Raw genomic sequence first — 18725 nt, 5'->3', positions numbered from 1 at the left:
TGTTATAGAAGAATACATAGAAAAGTTTTGACTGCAGGTAAGATGGAAAGATCCCATGGTCCTTAGGGTGTGACAAAGCAGATACATCAGTCATTTCCACTGATAAAATGTTAGCAAATTTTGCATTTAAACCATTTGACAATTCCAAGGGTTTGGGTGTGAAAACTTTATTTTTTTGGGTCTTCAGTGGCTATGGTTACACTGTCCAAAACCTGTTACCTGTTCACATTTCAGATGGTTTCTTTCTAGGATGGTGGCTATCATGGGCTAGTCTATGAGTGCTGCTACTCTTGGGCTTCTTGGTTTTACCTTCAGTTAATCAGCTCATTCTGGAGATCTCTTAGCTGTAGGGTTGGAACTGAAAGCAGGGCTGGTGGTCTGGAGGAAAGGGAGGATTACTACTTCCAAAGCTTTTAGGTTCAGACTCCCAGGTTATTTCCAATATAGTCTGAGAGGAGATGATGGTGGTGGTCTGCCTTTATTGGACCATGCTACCTTTTGTCTGTCTCTCCATTCAAACAAACTTCCTTTTGAAACTCTTCTTCATAATTTGTAAATGATCACAGAGACCCAGGTGGCTATCCTTTCTGGAATGTTTAGCCCCTTCCCTTCTTGCTCTAGTCTTACTGGTCCCGAAGGTAAAGTTATAATGCTCCTTGCTCTCCACTTTGTCTCTCCCTTTGCCACTGCAACTTAGCAATCTGTCCTCCCTAGAAACATGCACTAGTACACAGTTTGATCTAATGAATGCTGTCTATTGGATCATTGGAGGTTTCCTCCTCGAACCTCCATTGAAAGAGAGTGATTGCCACCTCTTCATTTTCTGCTCTCTCTTGCTTTGAAGAAAAAATACTGATTCCTCTCTTTGGCTGTTGAAGGCCTTAAAAACTTGGCTCCTGTCTGTTATTTCCAACTTCATTTATCTATTTCATTCTTTTTTTGAATTTCAGGATACTGGCTCTGCTCCATGGCTTGTCTTATTCTTTGCATTCTTTAATGTCTGAAAGCTTTTTTCAGCATTTCCTCTGAACATGGTGACTAGAACTAATCAAAGAAAGCTGGGTTATCTTTTTGTACTATTTTCCTGCTTAAATATCCATGGCATTGTAATAATTTTTGTTTTTTTCTTTAAAGGTTTAAGATTACTCTATTCAGCCGAGAAAACAAAAGCAAACTAAGGGTTAAATTATCCTGCCTTGTTTCTATTGTCTATTATCATCATTATCATTCCATCCATATTTAGTAATAATCCATTTTTTTTTTGGTATTTCCCCCTTCCACTATTTGTTTTTCTTAATATTTCTTGACAATCATAGCCCAGTCTGAATTGTAGCATTCCTGCCATGATTCTTATAAGATGTTGTCATATTTCTCTACATATCCTCTGTCACTTGTTCTTGTTCTTTCTGCCAATTCCTTTTTTTCTGTACATAAGTTTTAAAAATTTTACTTGATTAATGAATTCCTTGTGTATCTAAGAAACTTGTCCTCTTTTCATTAGAATTAATTCTTTTTGTGTTTTTAGAATTTCATTCTTGAGAACTCTTCATCTCAGGGCTAACTTCCCCAACAGAATCATTTTTACTCTCCAACACAGGATGCATGTTGGAAAAGACTGGCTTTCTCCAAGTTAATTACACCCACATACCCCATTATTTGTATTTTAGAAATAAGATCCTCCATGTTGATAAACATCATGTCAAGTACAGAAATTCCCATTTGTTGCTTTCTTCAAACCTAAAGTCAAGAAATTGCTAATTAATGCCAATTATTTGGCAGGAGAGCTCTGTAGATGCCTGGATAATTTAAAGTTCTCTTTCGCTATTGTATTATGTCATTCTGCCAGGCTTGTGAGCTGTTTTTCAAAGTCCTCATTTATTTTGCTCTTTCAAGAGAATAGAAAGAATGACTATTTCTGCCTCTGCTAATCTTCATCAAAATCCCATCATATTTCTTCTTCCCTCTGATTCCTGAATTTCTTCACATAAAAATATATCTTCTTAACAGATAATGTAATATGATTCTCCCATCTTTCTTTAATTATCCTATTCATTTTGAGAAGCATATATTCATCAAGTACCATATTCTAGGCATAAGTTTTAGTCATATCTATGAGGTAAAACTTCTCTCTATGTGCAAAGTTCTCGAATTTTACATTGTTGTTATTCATACTTTATGCTATTAATATATAGTCATTTAAAACCTGAATTTTGTTGCAGTCTTGGATTTTGTTTCCTATGAATTGGGCATCTGCTATTCTTCTTTGTACATCCTTCCTACACAGTATTTAAGAGATTTAAGAGATGGTGGAGATCAAGAATCAGTCAAAAAGTCAGGCCAGGTTAGTACCAGTTTAGTGTCATCAATATATCAAAATCCTGGGGTCTGAACTGAATTAGGAGGTGAGCAAGTCTGTATGATAATAGGGAACTAAAATGCAGATATTGCTTGGAAAATAAAGATTTAGATTACTCAGCCAGACTTCCAAAGTTACAGTGGGCCATCATCATAAGGGAAGGCATCTCCTATTATAAATGATAACAGGTAATATTTATTAGTTGTTTTTCATGGAGAAGAGGCAAAAGTTTGGACTTGTGATTTTATAAGACTGAAGAACTACAAACAAAGAAATTTGCTTCACTAATAACAACAGATAACTTGAACTGACAGTCTTCAAGGGTAAGATGCAAAAAGTCTTTTGAGTCTTTCTGACTCAAATGTCTTGTAGTGAACTGTGAGCTCACACAAGTTGAGATCTGATGCTTCTTCTCCCAAAGATCATATGGGAAAGTTATGTTAATAAAAGATACCACATAATTATTATCAGATACTGTGATTTTCCCTATCAATCTCTCACCATGATCTGCCAGAAGTGGCAACTCCAGGCGAAATGGCAGAGCTTCTTATCCAAAAAAACATGTCCTTCTCCTCAACCTGTCATATGTAGTGTCTGATCCCAATAAAAAAGGTCTCCTCTTTCACAATGCATTGTTGTTGTAGCTTCAGTGTTTTGGGAAGAACCTTAGAGATAATCATTTAGTTCAGTTTTCCACTGAATACAGGACTTCCTCTCTACAATGGCTTTGAGTAGTTATCAGTTTAGTTAGCTTGGCAGAAAGCAAATGCTTAAAAATGGTTTTCATTCATTTATCCAATCATTCCTTCATTCAATGAAGACATAAAATAAGACAATTCAAGGGATTTTTCTCTCCTAAACAGAAGTTAGGTACATGATTATTTTTTGTTATTCGTGGCCAAACATCTTTGTCTTAAGAAAAATGGGATGATTGGGTATTATGGAGTACATTTGAGAGATGGTTATGAAAGTAAAACTATTAGGACTTGGCTGTTATATGAGAAATGGGAGTGGGGTCAAGGATGACACCCATGTTGTGAGACTGGATAACCAGGAAGATGCTGACGCCCTTGCCAGTGATAGGGAAGTGAGGAAGAGAAGAGAATATACTTGGCAAGAAAGTAACCTCAAAGACGGCCTAGATTCTTTCCTGTCCTCTCATCTCACATTGCCAAGGATTTCCTTGCCTTTGATCTCTCCCCTCCTCCAATCTAATCATTCACCAAGATGTCAAAACAATCTTCTCAAAGCATAGATCTGATTATGACACTTCCAGCCTGAAATAACCCTCAGTTCTTCCCTATTGCTTCCATTATAAAATATGCCTTTCTTAAATTGGCATCAAAAAGCCTCTATCTACATGCCAGGTTCTCCCTATCTTTCTTCCACTCTTATTTCACATTACTTGCTTTTATTTACTCTACACTCCAGTCAGAATGGTGTTTCGGCTCTTGTTGTTAAGCAACACCATATCCTGCTTCACTCAGACACTCCCATCTTTACCTTTCTTAATCCTCATTTTTCTTTAATGTTTAGCTCATACATTTCTTCCTCTGATATGATCTTCCTGATATCCTTAGGTGCTAGTGCTATTCCATCTTCTTCCTTAAATTGCCTAGTATACTCCCTTCCTATTGCTCAAAAGAGCAGATATTCTATGAAAGTAGAAACTGCTTCACTTTTGTGAAATACATGCACACACAGACACACAAACATTGCAAGCACACAGCATGGGGGTAAGGATTTAACACTTGTTAAATTGAACTATACTTAACAGTCAATTAGGATCTAAGGGTAGTGGGAGGAGGGAAGGAGAAAGAGACAGACAGACAGACACAGAAAGACAGAGAGAGAGAGACAGAGAGAGAGACAGAGAGAGAGAGAGACAGAGAGAGAGACACACACACAGAGAGAATAAGAATGTAGATGTATGAGAGAAAGGGATCTTCACCTAGGTCATTTCTGCCCTGTTACAACTCTACCCTCCAAATGAATGATCAGAGACAATGCCCTAAAGAATCTAAGCCACTGGGTTTTTCCCTCTTTGGCTCAGCTTCTTCCCAGCTCTTTCCTACCCTTTTGTTGAACACACACTTCCCTCCACTTTACCTCTTACCTTGAAATCTATAATAAAGTCATCACTACCACAGTGTCTGCAAAAAGCAAGTCAATGGTCCTGACCACTCTTCTGCTTCAGAATTCAGAATTCAGAATTCCAATAGAATGTAAGCGCCTCTTGACTGAGCACTATCTTACTTTTGTATTTGTATCCTTATAGTCAGCATAGTGCTTGGCAGAAAGCAAATGCTTAAAAATGGTTTTCATTCATTTATCCAATCATTCCTTCATTCAATGAAGACATAAAATAAGACAATTCAAGGGATTTTTCTCTCCTAAAAGGAGCATTTTATGCTTTGTAAATGTGGTAATAGTTTCACAAACTAAATCTAAAGACTGTTTTCCTCATTTTAAAGGAGCTAGATTCAAAAACTTTTCATCATTAAACACTTAGTTTCTCCTTTAAGTGTTATATGCTAAATAAGCCACATTGAACAAAATATTTCTCAAAAGATACATACCGTACTGCTTGTGAATCTGTTCATATACACTGTGATGACACCACATTTGCTCCCAGTAAATAGTTGGCAACTGTCTGGTACCCAAGCACAACTAGTTACCTTAAAAGTAATACAAAAAGAATTATTTTATGAATATAATTTTCTGTAATTCAATTATTTTTTCTTACAACTATGTGATTTTATCCATGTATGCCTTTCAATACTTCTTGTAAAGCTATTTTTCTTGATAATGAATACCACTTTACTAATTTCAATAATATATATATTCTCATGTGATAATAGAAGGCAAACCATTTTAAATTAGAAAACAAGTTTGGTGCAAGTTGGTCAAAGGCTTGTAGATTTCACTTTTGATAAGAGGCCTTTTCTGGGCAACTTCTCTATCGTTTTCTTTCCCTTCTTAGTGCATTTCCTCTGAAATTACTTCCCATTTATCTTGCATATATCTTGTATGAAGAAAGTTGTTTGGGTGTTAATTCCCCCATTAGATTCTGAGCTCCCTGAGATTAGACACTGTAGTCTTGTCTTTCTCTGAATTATCAATATTTAACATTGTGCTTGGAACATAGTAGATACTTAAAAAGTGCTTATTGATTGAAATTAGACTACATTTTTTAATACATACACAAATTTTTCTAAACCTTGTAGGCACTTAGTACCAGTGAAACTGGATGAATTTTATCTTGGATTAAATATATATATATATATATATATCTAAAAATTTAATAACATTTCATAAAATTATATATATATATATATATATATATATATATATTATATATATATATATATATATATATATATATATATATATATATATATATCTAAAAATTTAATAACATTTCCATAAAATTGTAATAATGGAAAAATGTGTTAAAATGCATTCTTTTTGACAAAGAGCACCTCAATTTATTATAAACAATAGTTCCAAAGAATTAATAAGTGGTACCACAGGGGAAAGTAAGTTATAAGGATAGCTTTAAAAAAGAAACACCAAAATCCCTTGAAAAACGAATAGTGAAAGCAGTAGTAGTAGGTACATCAACTGTCTTAAAGTCTCAAAGTACATCAATAAGCTGACAACATGCTATCATCAGATTTATCATTAGAGTGGTGAAGTAAATTCTAAAGGAAATAAAGTTGTCTTTTAATTGTACTCTTGCTTGAAGAGAAGGACACTGGAAATTAAATATTAGTTTTTCTAGGTAAGCAAAACAACAGAAATAAAGATAGTAAACTCAGACAGAATTTCAGAGGATTAATTTATGATAACAAAGATTTTTTAAAACTTCATTTGTTTTCAAAGTGCTAAAATGATTAGGGACACATTTAATATTAATGAAAAGATTGGGAAGTACTGTATTTTGCATATCCTAGAATTTGGGAAAATGTGATAGGAAGTTGCTGTGGAAAGTATCATTAAAGAAACCCAGATTTATGGTTCATTTATATGTGGACATTAATGCAAAGATGAATATAAATCATCTGAGAAAAGAAAAGCATTAAATACTGAATTATAATTATTAACAAATAATGTTTGTCACCATCGTAAGTATTCATTCAAAAGAGAATAACTGATTGCTTAAGAATCACTACTGACACTGAATAAAAGAATGAAAATTATGATAATAATTCATGAAAAGTTGGTAAAAATAAACATTTAAAGGATACAGTAAGAATGGAGACAGGAAATAATACCATCAATGTTAAGGTGTATCATCAGTTTTTAGAATTCAATTAAATGAAATAAAATTAATAACTATTGCTCTTAATGAGCAATTTGAAAAGCATTACATGAAAAAACATTAACATTTTTTCATTGAACAGTTTTTACTTGGTGCTGTTGAGAGCTCTGTATGAAGTTCACTGGCGGTTCACTCTGTTTGCTTTTCAGTCTTAAAATGTTATCTGCATATCCCCAGCTCAAAATGGCAGACCACTGAATGTCAGTACTGTTCATGCTTCTCACACCTTAAACAAGGATAATACACATATCAAATTGTCATTGTATATTTGATTTAGAAGACATAAGAAGATTAAATACTTCAGCACAATAACGACACACTTAAGAAAATGAAGCAGATTAAAATATTTATGTTGTGCCACTCCAAATTCTGTAATATTTAGAGAGGAATATGATTCAGAACTAGAAAGTTTTTTTTTTTCTTGCACAAGCAACAGTGATAAGATTTTAACACAAGTTTTTACACAGCAATAGTAATATGATTTTCACTCCATTAGTGATTTTTTTTTTTATATTTGGTTGCATTTGTCTTTTTTTCTCAAGTCAATATATTTTTTAGTAAAAAAAAATTTATAAACTTAAGAGCATTTCATTCATTATCTAACTCTTTTTTTTTTGTATTTGTCTTTTATATGAACCAGATAATGTACATAAATAACTTTCCAAGAATGCCTTCCTGAATAATAGAGGACAAACAGCATAGACAAAATTAATGTAAAAATAAAAACAATTTCTACTTCGGGAAGGGATAGCTTTAACATCCTAAAATACGAAGGTCTATTAACTATATTTCTTACTTCACAACTGCTAATTTAAAAAAAACAAAACCTTCAGCATAATCCTTCATATGTTTTTAGAAAAAAAGATTTAGAAACATTCCTGGTGAGAATTTCACTGTGTCCAGAGCTAATCCTAAAACTTCTTTGAATGGTAAATTAGGGAAGCGTGTAATAGCATATTAAATAAATATACATAATATATTGCTGAGCATAATTCCAAATGCTGATTATTATGATACAAAATATATAGCATATAAAATTATACATACAATAAATATTCCCAGTTTCCAATTTCAGCAAATAAGAACTATATTTTTTCTAATGCAGGTATATTTCCTTTTTATAAAAATTGTATTACTCTATGATTATCCCCCTATAATTAATGCTACAGGGATTCACAAGTTGTTTTTTACCAGGTTAAATTGTTTTTAGGGTAAGATATTTGAATATAAAGTGGGGAAAAATGCTTAAAAAATTACCCAGTACCTATTTTTTCATAAATGAATCCCTCCTTTTTGACTTAATCTCAAGATTATTAGATCTGTTGTGTGTGCTATTACAAGGATAAAGAAGGTTAAAAAAAAAAAACCTGTTTCCATTAAAATGACAATTACCTTCATTCTAATAAATATAACTATTCTTTTCTTTTGTAATTTCCTCATTTTACAAATGACAGTTAACACTTTCTTCTAATTCCTACTCAACATTAAATAACTGTCAAGTTAAACAGTTTACCAAAGACTTAGATGAATGGACTAAAAGTATATTTATGCTAGAAGAATTTAGATCTCTTGAATAATTATGTGAAGAACAACTTTTCCAGATTGTTTATTTTTACCTTGCTCTTTGCTGTATATCATCAGAAGGCAGAATTTTTGGGACAAACCACAGATAGCTTTGGTGGGAAGAGCCTGAAGAGAACCAAATCTCTCTCCATGTGGCTGGCTGAAGCAGACAACAGGTACAGGAGCACTTGGGGAACCCACATATTCACCCCATTTTAAACCTTTTATCCATGACAAAGGACTCTAAAAAACATAAAAGAAGGAAAAATGAAAGACTCTAAAAAACAGATAATTTATCCTCAAATTACAATCTAAACTGTAATATAATACAATTAGATAGATTACTGAGAGAAGGGACTCTTACATTTCTTTGCATGGTACCTAGAACATTAGTTTTGCATGTAATAGATAATAAAATAAATCTGGTATTCTAAAACTTTTGATTTGTACTTTTTAAACTGGTTTTGGGCTAGTGAATGTAAAAAATTTTAGGCTTTATTAATCAATATCTTTATGCCTATCATTATGCTAGGCACCATGGGTAATACAAAGACAAAATAAACCTGTAATAACTCTGTTGGGGGACACTAAATTGAAATCATTATACTGTAAAATGGTATATAATGAGCTAATGTGCCAATCTGCAGTACAGAAAAATGAATTTAATATATTGTTAGATGTGCAGTACCAAAATTAAGTGCAGCAGGAGTCAGGAAAAAGTGTTCAACGTGGGCTGAAGTTGTTAGGAAAGGCTTCATGAGGAACATAAAATTTAAACAGGACATTGAAGAATGGATAAGAGTAAGATCTAGAAGAGAGGGGAGGACTTTCTAGGCAAAAGGAATAGCATGGAGGAAGGTACAGAAACACATTTAAACAGAGATAACTGAACATAGAAGAGAAAGTTCCTTTACTCCCTGAGAAATGCTGTTAGGAACTAAATTTGGTGGCTCTTGCCCTATGTCTACCTTTCTGTTCTTTTTATCTTCATTTTTATTTCTAACTTATCTTTCTTTTATGATTCCACTTGAGTCTCTTAATATTTAAAGTTTAAATATTTAGCTATAGTATTTCCAGATCTTCAGGAAAGAAATTATGTACATCTACTTAAAAACTGATAAACTAACAAGCAATTTTTCAGCTATATCCAAAAGAACTTCCATGGCGATTTTCAGTGAAGCTTATCCATATTATTTTCAAAGTGAATTAGAAATAAGAATTACTGAACTAGAACCTATTTAAAATTCCCTTGAATATGGATGGATCAATACCTATTCTTTTAGGTTACTTGGGGCTCAGTTGTATTAGTCTAAATGTCATTCTAGTGTCTGAAGATCACTGAAATTTTTTTCAAGAAACACATATGTGGTTAAGACTCAGAACTTTTGCAACCAAGTCCTTGATGTAAACTATTATATACTTACTTCTATAAAATACTAAAGGGATTCTTAAAACCAGAGATGTTAAATTTAGAAAAATATAAGTGGTTGATATATAATTATTCCTTACCATTTACCTTTTTCCCCGTAGAATTTTGCCCCATTCTTTGTGAAATATTTTGTCTGATGCAATAATATAGTTTAAAATAGCAGAAGTATTTGATAATATGTAATATTATATTATATATACAGATAAATGTTAGCTATTCAACACTAACTCACTGCATGCAAAATTGGAATAGAGATCAAAACATTTTAAAAAAACCATACTGGATAGATAACTTCTTTGACAGGTTCTCGGGTTTCCCTGAAAGCAAGCTGTACAAACAATCCCACAGCAGCAGGAAGTTCTCCTTCAATGCTAAGTTTGGATCCGGGCCTGCTTGCATGTGCTGTGTGGAATAATTGTCGAGGGGTCTGACCATAGGTTTTTATCATGGTTTCTAGTGCTCTTCTTTGAACTGGATCCTCAACAGCTGACACATCCATTCCAAAATACGTCTAAAGAAGAGACAAATAGTTCATAAAACAAAATAGAAAAATATTCACATTAAGTATCCATTAAAGTATTCTTTAGGTGATAGTTTAATCCTGACCTATTCATGATCCAAAACTGAAGTTCTTTTAATCATTTCATTAATCACCAGTTGCCTCAACAAAATCAGAAAGAATAATCCTCTTTAAGGAATGTTATATGTAATGTTGGCATAAAAATATTTCTTAATGCATAACTAGAGATTTGACTAAAAGGATATCTTTCCATGTACCATTATTAAAAATCTGGAAAACATTTCATTATCTTCTTTAAATGTAGTTTACAAACAGATAAATATATTATAGTGTAATTAAATGAAGTGCATGTGGATAACTAATGGAGGTGTAAACTGGCATCCAATGGAAGAATTTTAATGACAAATTTGAGTTCTTTAATGTAAAGCAATATTAAATTTTATTTTCTGATATTATAATCTATTATGTTCATATGTATATGTTTAAAGATAAAGCAGAACAGATATAGTGAGTACATGTCAATTTCATTTAAGTATGTTACCCTGGCAGTAAAGGCTAATGCAGTATTTAATAAATATATAATTCATTTATATATATAATTCATATATATTTTTCTTTGGTTTCTAAACAAAATTTTAAAGCAGTTTCAAAAATTAAATTACCTTCAAACATCTACTTTAGAATTATCAGTCAGAAAGAAATCTAACTCAGTTTCAATTGATCAAGGATGGACAGAAGCAGCTACACCCAAAGAAAGAACACTGGGAAATGAATATAAACTGCTTGCATTTTTGTTTTTCTTCCCGGGTTATTTATACCTTCTGAATCTAATTCTCCCTGTGCAACAAGAGAACTGTTCGGTTCTGCACACATATATTGTATCTAGGATATACTGTAACCTATATAACATGTATAGGACTGCTTACCATCTGGGGGAGGGAGTGGAGGGAGGAAAGGGAAAAATCGGAACAGAAATGAGTGCAAGGGATAATGTTGTAAAAAATTACCCTGGCATGGATTCTGTCAATAAAAAGTTATTAAAAAAAAAAAAGAATTATCAGTCAAAAAAATTTATATCTAACTTCTATCTTTTTTGTGTTTTCTTGGTTTACCATGGTCTGAAATTAAGTACCATCTGAGCAAAATTCAATTTGTTTTGATGTACCACGTTAAGCATTTGATAAATGAGTGCAGTATGATAGATACCACTGAACAGATACTTTCTACCAAGAAAAACATTTCATATGTCTCTTTCAGACAACTGATTTTTAGCCTAAGCTAACAGGGAACATGCTCACTGAAATTGGAATTAGTTGTAAGTTATACTTCAAAATAAGATGAAATTTTCAGTTGAATTACTACATGAATAAATTCTAAAGTTACAGAGAACTGAATGGAGAGATTTATGCTTTAATAAAGTTTCTGATCTGTTTTGGAAGATAATGTGAGAATTCTTAAATGTATCATTGAAAAAAATTACATTTTAGAGTCAATTTTCTCTATCACTAAAATAATAATGAAGACCAATTTAAAAAAAACAAATCTTATTCTCTCTGTTAATGTTGGCTTTTTAATACTAAAAAAAGTTCAACATTATAAATGTCTTCATGTTTATTCACATTTTAGGCAGGCTTGTTATAAAAACCATGTCGAATTTGTTTCTATTATTTTGGGAAATGTATGTATATAAAATGATTTACCTAGAGATATACACAAGAAAATGAGTGATGTTTACATTTTTTCAGGTTTGTATATTCTTTGTCTCAAACATTTGAATATATAAAACCTGAAAAAATCTTGGTCAAAAATCTAAGTGAACCACAAATGTTTTTCTTTTTTTGGGCTAACTTAAATATTTAAAAGGAATATACCCAATAACTAAAATTAACAAAAGAGTTCACTTTTGGGTAACAGAAACAGATGACACTTACAGCTGGATGGAATACATTGATGGCCTGAACAGAAGACTTGCCCTTTTGCTTAAACCCAAACACTAAATCAATCCACTGACAAATGTTCTGGGACACATGGTCAGACTCCAGAGCCTGTCGATGTATGAGGATAAAAAGACGAGGATCATTACGAGCCCATGGGGGAAGGTTGACATGATTAACTCGTTCACCATTCTGACGGACACCAAAATCAAAACCTAAAGAAGAAAGTAAGTTATTTTATACTAATGACATCCATTTATAGGAAAGCATGTATTATCAAATCCATATCCTCCATGTCAAGAATCTGAACATCTACTCCAAGTTTTTCTGCTACTACCTCTCAAAAAGGCTAAGACAAATAAGTTATTTGTGAATAAGAAATATTAATTATCATACTGGTCACCCAACTACCTTATACAATGTTATATGAACAAATGGCATCATAATATATTGAGAGATTTGTAGCCTTATCTTTTTACTACTTTGCACTCACACTGGAGAACAAATATAAAGAGATAGTGTAACAATTTCACCAGTCAGATTTTCAAATATAGAAAGTAATGGGATAGATACTCATTTGTGAAATGTACACTGATTCCTCTTTCAGCTTCCAGCTGTAAGGTATCTCAGAGTTTATTAATGTTATTATTTAAAACATTCTAAAGTTACTTTCTTGATATTAGATATATTTTTAAGAATTGCAGTTTCAAAGGAACATTAAAAGTCTGTCTAAAATAACTCACAAAATTTCTAATTTTTAAGGTTAAAAAAATAATGTGTAACTTGCCTTTTAACTTTGCCTTTTGGGCCTTCATCAATGTTCCTGCTGCTATAGCAGGGACACCCAAGTCACCAGCTTCAGAATTCTCTTTAGTTTGCCTAACTCATTCTATCATCTTCTGTCTCCAAACTTGTCTCTGGGCACATGTGTATCCCTTTGTGCTCCTAAATGCTGTAAGGTGGGTCTCCCAGGACATGATACCACTTCCCTAAGGATGGACCTTAAAAAGGGCTTTCAGCAGTCTAATTGTATGCCTTCTTCAATAGATCTCTCTTTAGCTAATGATGCTTTCTCTGAAGTTATTCCTCAATAGAACAACTCATTCACTTATACTCATCCTCATTCTAGTCTTTCTGAATCCCAAGCTGGTGGTGTATAAACTTTGTTTCCTACCACAATCGTTCAGTCTTTTATCCCCCTCTCCCTTAAGCTTACCCCCAAATGTCCCACTCCAGATCTGTAACCTCCAAGCTCTCTGAAATGCCTGCTCCAGAATCAATAAACTTCGTTCCATCTTAAATTTGTTTCTTTTTCACTTCTTCCATCTTCTGGCCTTTCCTAAGACCTGGACCTCTCTTGACAACATTGCATTGTTCTTGGCCACCCTTTCCTGTACTAGTTGCATTTTTCATTTATACCTCTTTCCATTCCTCAAATCAACAGTCACAGTGAAGGACTCATATTATTTGCTCCTTCCATTGCCACTTCCATACCCTCCCATTATTACCACTGCTTAGTACTTCTCTTCCTCTAACGATCATTCAATAAAAATTCATCACTAATTCAGATTCTCATGGCTATCAGCTACCAAGTCCTAAAACATTCTCTTTCTTTTCTCAATGATTTCATTGCCTGGCTCACAATTTCTTTTGTCCCTATACTAGGGGACTCCAATATACCTAATCAATATTCCCTCAGCTACCTTAACTTCTCAGCTCCTGCTTTTGCATGACCTACTCTTTCACTCCCCCTCTACTATCCATGGAAATAATTATATCCTTATATAACTTGACATATAATTAACATATTAATTATCATTCATCTTGTTATTACTATAAGTGCTCCATTGCCATGTTCAAGAATTCTAAAACTAGTTTATTTTATCATAAAATTATATTATTCTGTCTTCTATTCTACCATACAATCTCTAAATCTATTATTTATCTTCACCATGACTTCCATCCCATCAATCCTCAGGTCTTTTCCAGGTCAATAACTCTACATTAGTTATAATCTATTTTCTTCTATACTTCAACTCCTTAGTGAACAAATATAACTCTACATTATCTTTTCCTTTTAAATGTCTTTCCCATTTGTTCTACAGCTAACTACAATTTGCCAACACCCAACCAGGGAATACTCTTACAAAAATGCCAATTTGAAATTACTTGATACTTTACCTTCTCGATTAAGCAGGAACTCTGGTAAGTAGAAAAACTCTGGGATTAGTTCTTTTACATCAGTCATGGACTCAAAAGATGAGAGACGCCAAGTTGTATTTGTAGAATGAAAGGTCCTGTCAGGTATATCAAAACTTTGGTCTACAAAGGAAATTAAAGAAATTTAGTTTTAATTACAAAGTACTGTTTTCACTTGTAGGCCATTTCTAATATATGTAGTTTTATTACTTCAAATTGTTAAAGAAAAATATATTCTTCTAGCTTAGTCGACAATTCTTTAAAAAAAAAAAAGGATTAATTTCTCATCATTAAACATTTCCTATTTTTGAAAATATAATAATGTTTGCATATAAATGGAACTTTGGGAGCCCTGCATGAGTTAGTTTTTAACCTCTATTTTGCTACTTACATAATGAAAAACTGAACTGAAAATTAAAAAGAAAAATTGTAGTTAAGTCAAATCCTTATTTTTTTATTTTTACTTTGGAGCAATGAACTGGACTGTCCATTGTTGTCTGCATTCTTTTTGAAAATCTAATATTTTTGGCTTCAGATTATTGCTTATAATTTAAATTCCCAAATTTTATACAGTCACACATTTATTTCATGCTGATTACAAATGAAAACCAAGAATTTTAGTTTGCTCTCAGTTTAACAATCTTTCCTTAGGAAAAAGAAATCTATCATAATTTTAGTCATAATAAACTCAAAGAAATAATGATGTTACTTTATATGGAAAAAATTTCACAACATTCCTAAATATATTAATTTGACTCACTAAGGCTCTATTTATTGTTCTTTATAAGGAAACTAACTTCTTGACCAAATTTTATTTAAAGTGCATTCTATGAAATGCTGCAGAGGTGGAGCCAAGATGACAAGTAAAAGGCAGGGGCTCATCTGAGCTCTCTTCCAAACCCCTCCAAACACCTTTGAATAATAACTCCACACAAACTTTAGATCATCAGAACTCACAAAAATGGAATGGAATAATTTTCCAGTCAAAAATAATTTTGGGGGTCAGCAGGGAAAGCTAGGGTAGGAAAGCAGTGTGGATCTGATGCAAGCTCACTAGTACAATCCTGGCCCCAGCAAAGTAGGAGCAAGCCTTGGGAGCCCATGAGATACTTCTAAAAGTACCAACCACAGGATGAGAGGACTGAACAGCTGATCCAAAGAAGGTGTTTTTACTAGCATTGAGGCAGGATTCTATTGCTTTGTCCATACTTATATTTGGGATATAGTCCTGGAGAGGTGAGAATCCCAGGTGAGAAAGAACACCATCACACTAGAACTTACGGCCAAAGTAGATCAGGAAGCCTCCTCACAGACCCAAGGCAGAAAAGTATACTTGTGGTCAGTCATAGAACAGAGTATAGACCAAGAGAATAGTAAACACACCTCTCCTTGGATCATACTACCTTGGAAGTACTGAAAAGATCCCTAGAAGAATCTCTGAAGACCGCTGTATTAAAATTAGTGAAGCTTCAGACAGTGTGCCCTCCACTCTAGAAAACAGAGATCTACCTTAATAAAAAGTTAAAACTCAAATAATAGGCTGGGAAAATGAGCAAACATCAGAAAAATATTTTAACCATATAAGGTTACTATGACAAAGAAGATAAAAAAACACACCCAGAAGAAGATAAAGTCAAAGCTTTTATATCCAAAGCTTCCAAGAAAAATAAGAATTGGTCTTAGGCCATGGAAAAGGAATTTTTAGGGAGATAGAGGAAAAACTGGGAAGAAAAATGCAAAAGGAAGTATAAAAAGCTAATGAGGAGAGAATGCTTTAAAAAGTAAAACTGGCCAAATAGAAAATGAAATTAAAAAACTCATTGGGGAAAAAAAATTCCTTAAAAATTAAATTTGAGCAAATGGAAGCTAATGACTTTATGAAAAATCAAGAAACAATAAAACAAAACTAAAAGAATGAAAACATAGAAAACAATATGAAACATCTTACTGGAAAAACTGACTTGGAAAATAGATCCAGGAGAGACCATTGAAAAATTATTGGTTTACTTGAAAACCATGATAAAAGAAGGAGGGAAGGGGGAAGGAGGCCTAGACATCACTTTTCAAGAAATTATCAAGGAAAACTGTCCTGATATTCCAGAACTAAAAAGTAAAGTAGAAATTAAAAGAATCAACTGATCACCTTCTAAAAGAGATCTCAAGATGAAAACTCCCAAAAATATTATAGTTAAATTCTGGAACTCCCAAGTCAAGGAGAACATAATGCAAATATCCAATTGCAAAAATTGTTTCTTTCGAAACAATTCAAGTATAGTGAACAAGATTTAGCAGCTTCCATATTAAAGAATCGGAAGGCTAGGATTATAACCTATCCTCAGCAAAATTGAGTATAATCCTTCTGAGGACAAGCTGGACATTCAAGGAAATGGAAGACTTTCAGATATTCATGATAAAAATATCAGAGCTGAATAGAAAATCTGACTTTCAAATATAGGTCTCAGGAAATGCATAAGGGGATAATCAGGAAAAGGAAATTATATAAGGAACTTAATAAGGTTAATCTGTATACATTCCTATGAATATAAAGAGATAATATCTTTTTAAAAATAAAATGAAGGAATGAGAAAGAAATGTACTGGAAGAAAGGGATTAGGAGAGGTAGAATGATATAAATTATTTGCCATGAAAAAGGGGAAATAAAACCTTTTATAGTGGAGTGAGGAAAAGGGAGAGCAGGAGGAGTGAATAAATATCATTCTCATCAGATATTCTGGAGCTAGGATTATAACCAAGCACCTACGCAGCAAAACTGAGCATAAAAACTGTCAACATTCAATGAAACAGAGGACTTTCAAGCATTTGTAATGAGAACAACAGAGCTGAATAGGAAATTTGATTTTCAAATACAGGTCTCAAGAGTAGCATAAGGAAATAATAAAGAAAGGAAAATCATAAGGGACTCAATAGGGTTAATTTATTTACACTTCTACATGGGAGAAGGATATTTGTAACTCATAAAAACTTTTTCATTATTAGAGTGGTTAGGAGAAGTAGATAAAGACACAGGGCATAAGTGTGAGTTGAATATGAAGGGATAATATCTAAAAGAAATAAATTATGTGGTGAGAAAGGAATGTACTGGGAGAAAATATATCTTCTATGAGATGAAGCCAAAGTGAAAGGTAGGGAAAATTTTATAACTCTAAACACTTAAATCAATAAAAGAATTAAAAAATTAATCAATGGGACATAAAAAAAAAAAAACCTGCCAAAATAAAAATTACAAGTCTCCAATCAAATACCAACATAGAAATCTTGAAAATCAAAGAAGAAATATTAAAAAAAGAACACTAAATTTAAATAAAACTAGAAACTATTTTGTATGGGGAGAGGGAGAGGAATCAACTATTAGCTAATTTGATTTTTTAAAAACAAAGAATCTTTCTTTCTTGCTGGAATTATCAGGGCCAAATTACCAATGACAAAAATGAAAAAATGTGAATTCACAAACAATGAAGAAATAAGAGAAATAATGATGAGAAGCTAGAAGCTATTTTTTCCCAAGTACATGGCAACAAACTTGACAAACTAAACAAAGATGATTACTATTTACTTAACATGCCCAGATTAATAAAACTAAAAATAGAGGACTTAAAAAGGTCAAAATTAATAATGAATATTGATGTAAAAATTCTCAATAAAATAATTTACCAATGAGAATACGGCAACATATTACAAAGATTATATTATATATTATTTCATTTATATTTCATTTACACTAGGAATGAAGCTAGTTCAATTTTAGGGAAATAATAAACATAACCTTATTAGCAAGTACAACAATGAAATTATATTATTATATCAATAGATGTGGAAAAATTTTTTTGACAAGACACAATATCAATGTCTGCTAAAACCATTAGAATAGGAATAGATGGAGGATTCCTTAATTTGATAAATAATATCTATTTAAAACTTAAGAGCCAGCATTTTCTGTAACGGAGATAAAACTAAACATCTTTCCATTAATATCAGAGGTAAAATAAAAGTGTTCATTATCACTATTACTATTGAATATAGTGTTAGAAATGCTAGCTACAATAAAAAGACATGACTAAGAAATTCAAAGAATAAGTAAAAACAAAGAGGAAACAAAACTACCATTTTAAAAACATGATATTTCTTATGAAAACTAGAGAGTTAAACATCAGCAAATTTGTAGGCTATAACATATAATAATATACATTTATCAGTATTTTAGTACATTATCAATAAAATTTACAGAAAACATAAAATATTTAGGAGTCTACCTGTGAAAATATATACAAGGATTCTATGAACAACAACTACAAATGCTCTTTACACAAACAATTCTCAATAGGTGGAGAAATGTTAATCATTTATGTTTAAGCCTAAACTAATATAATAAAAATTACAAT

The 18725-nt window shown here is 32.2% G+C and overlaps 1 protein-coding gene across 1 annotated transcript in view; it reads right to left on the bottom strand.

The window, feature by feature from the left end:
• Nucleotides 1-18725, bottom strand: part of LYST (lysosomal trafficking regulator) — a 201967-nt gene that overhangs the window by 16648 nt on the left and 166594 nt on the right. Inside the window, 6 exon segments of the mRNA XM_051993556.1 lie at nucleotides 4936-5034; nucleotides 6770-6906; nucleotides 8297-8486; nucleotides 9953-10183; nucleotides 12124-12341; nucleotides 14308-14448. Coding sequence (XP_051849516.1) covers nucleotides 4936-5034; nucleotides 6770-6906; nucleotides 8297-8486; nucleotides 9953-10183; nucleotides 12124-12341; nucleotides 14308-14448 — 1016 coding nt within the window.

This window comes from Antechinus flavipes, chromosome 4, assembly GCF_016432865.1.
Source record: "Antechinus flavipes isolate AdamAnt ecotype Samford, QLD, Australia chromosome 4, AdamAnt_v2, whole genome shotgun sequence".
In the NCBI taxonomy this organism is placed as follows: Eukaryota; Metazoa; Chordata; class Mammalia; order Dasyuromorphia; family Dasyuridae; genus Antechinus; species Antechinus flavipes.
Note: the sequence above shows the minus strand (reverse complement) of the source record. Positions and strands in the feature narration are given on the sequence as shown.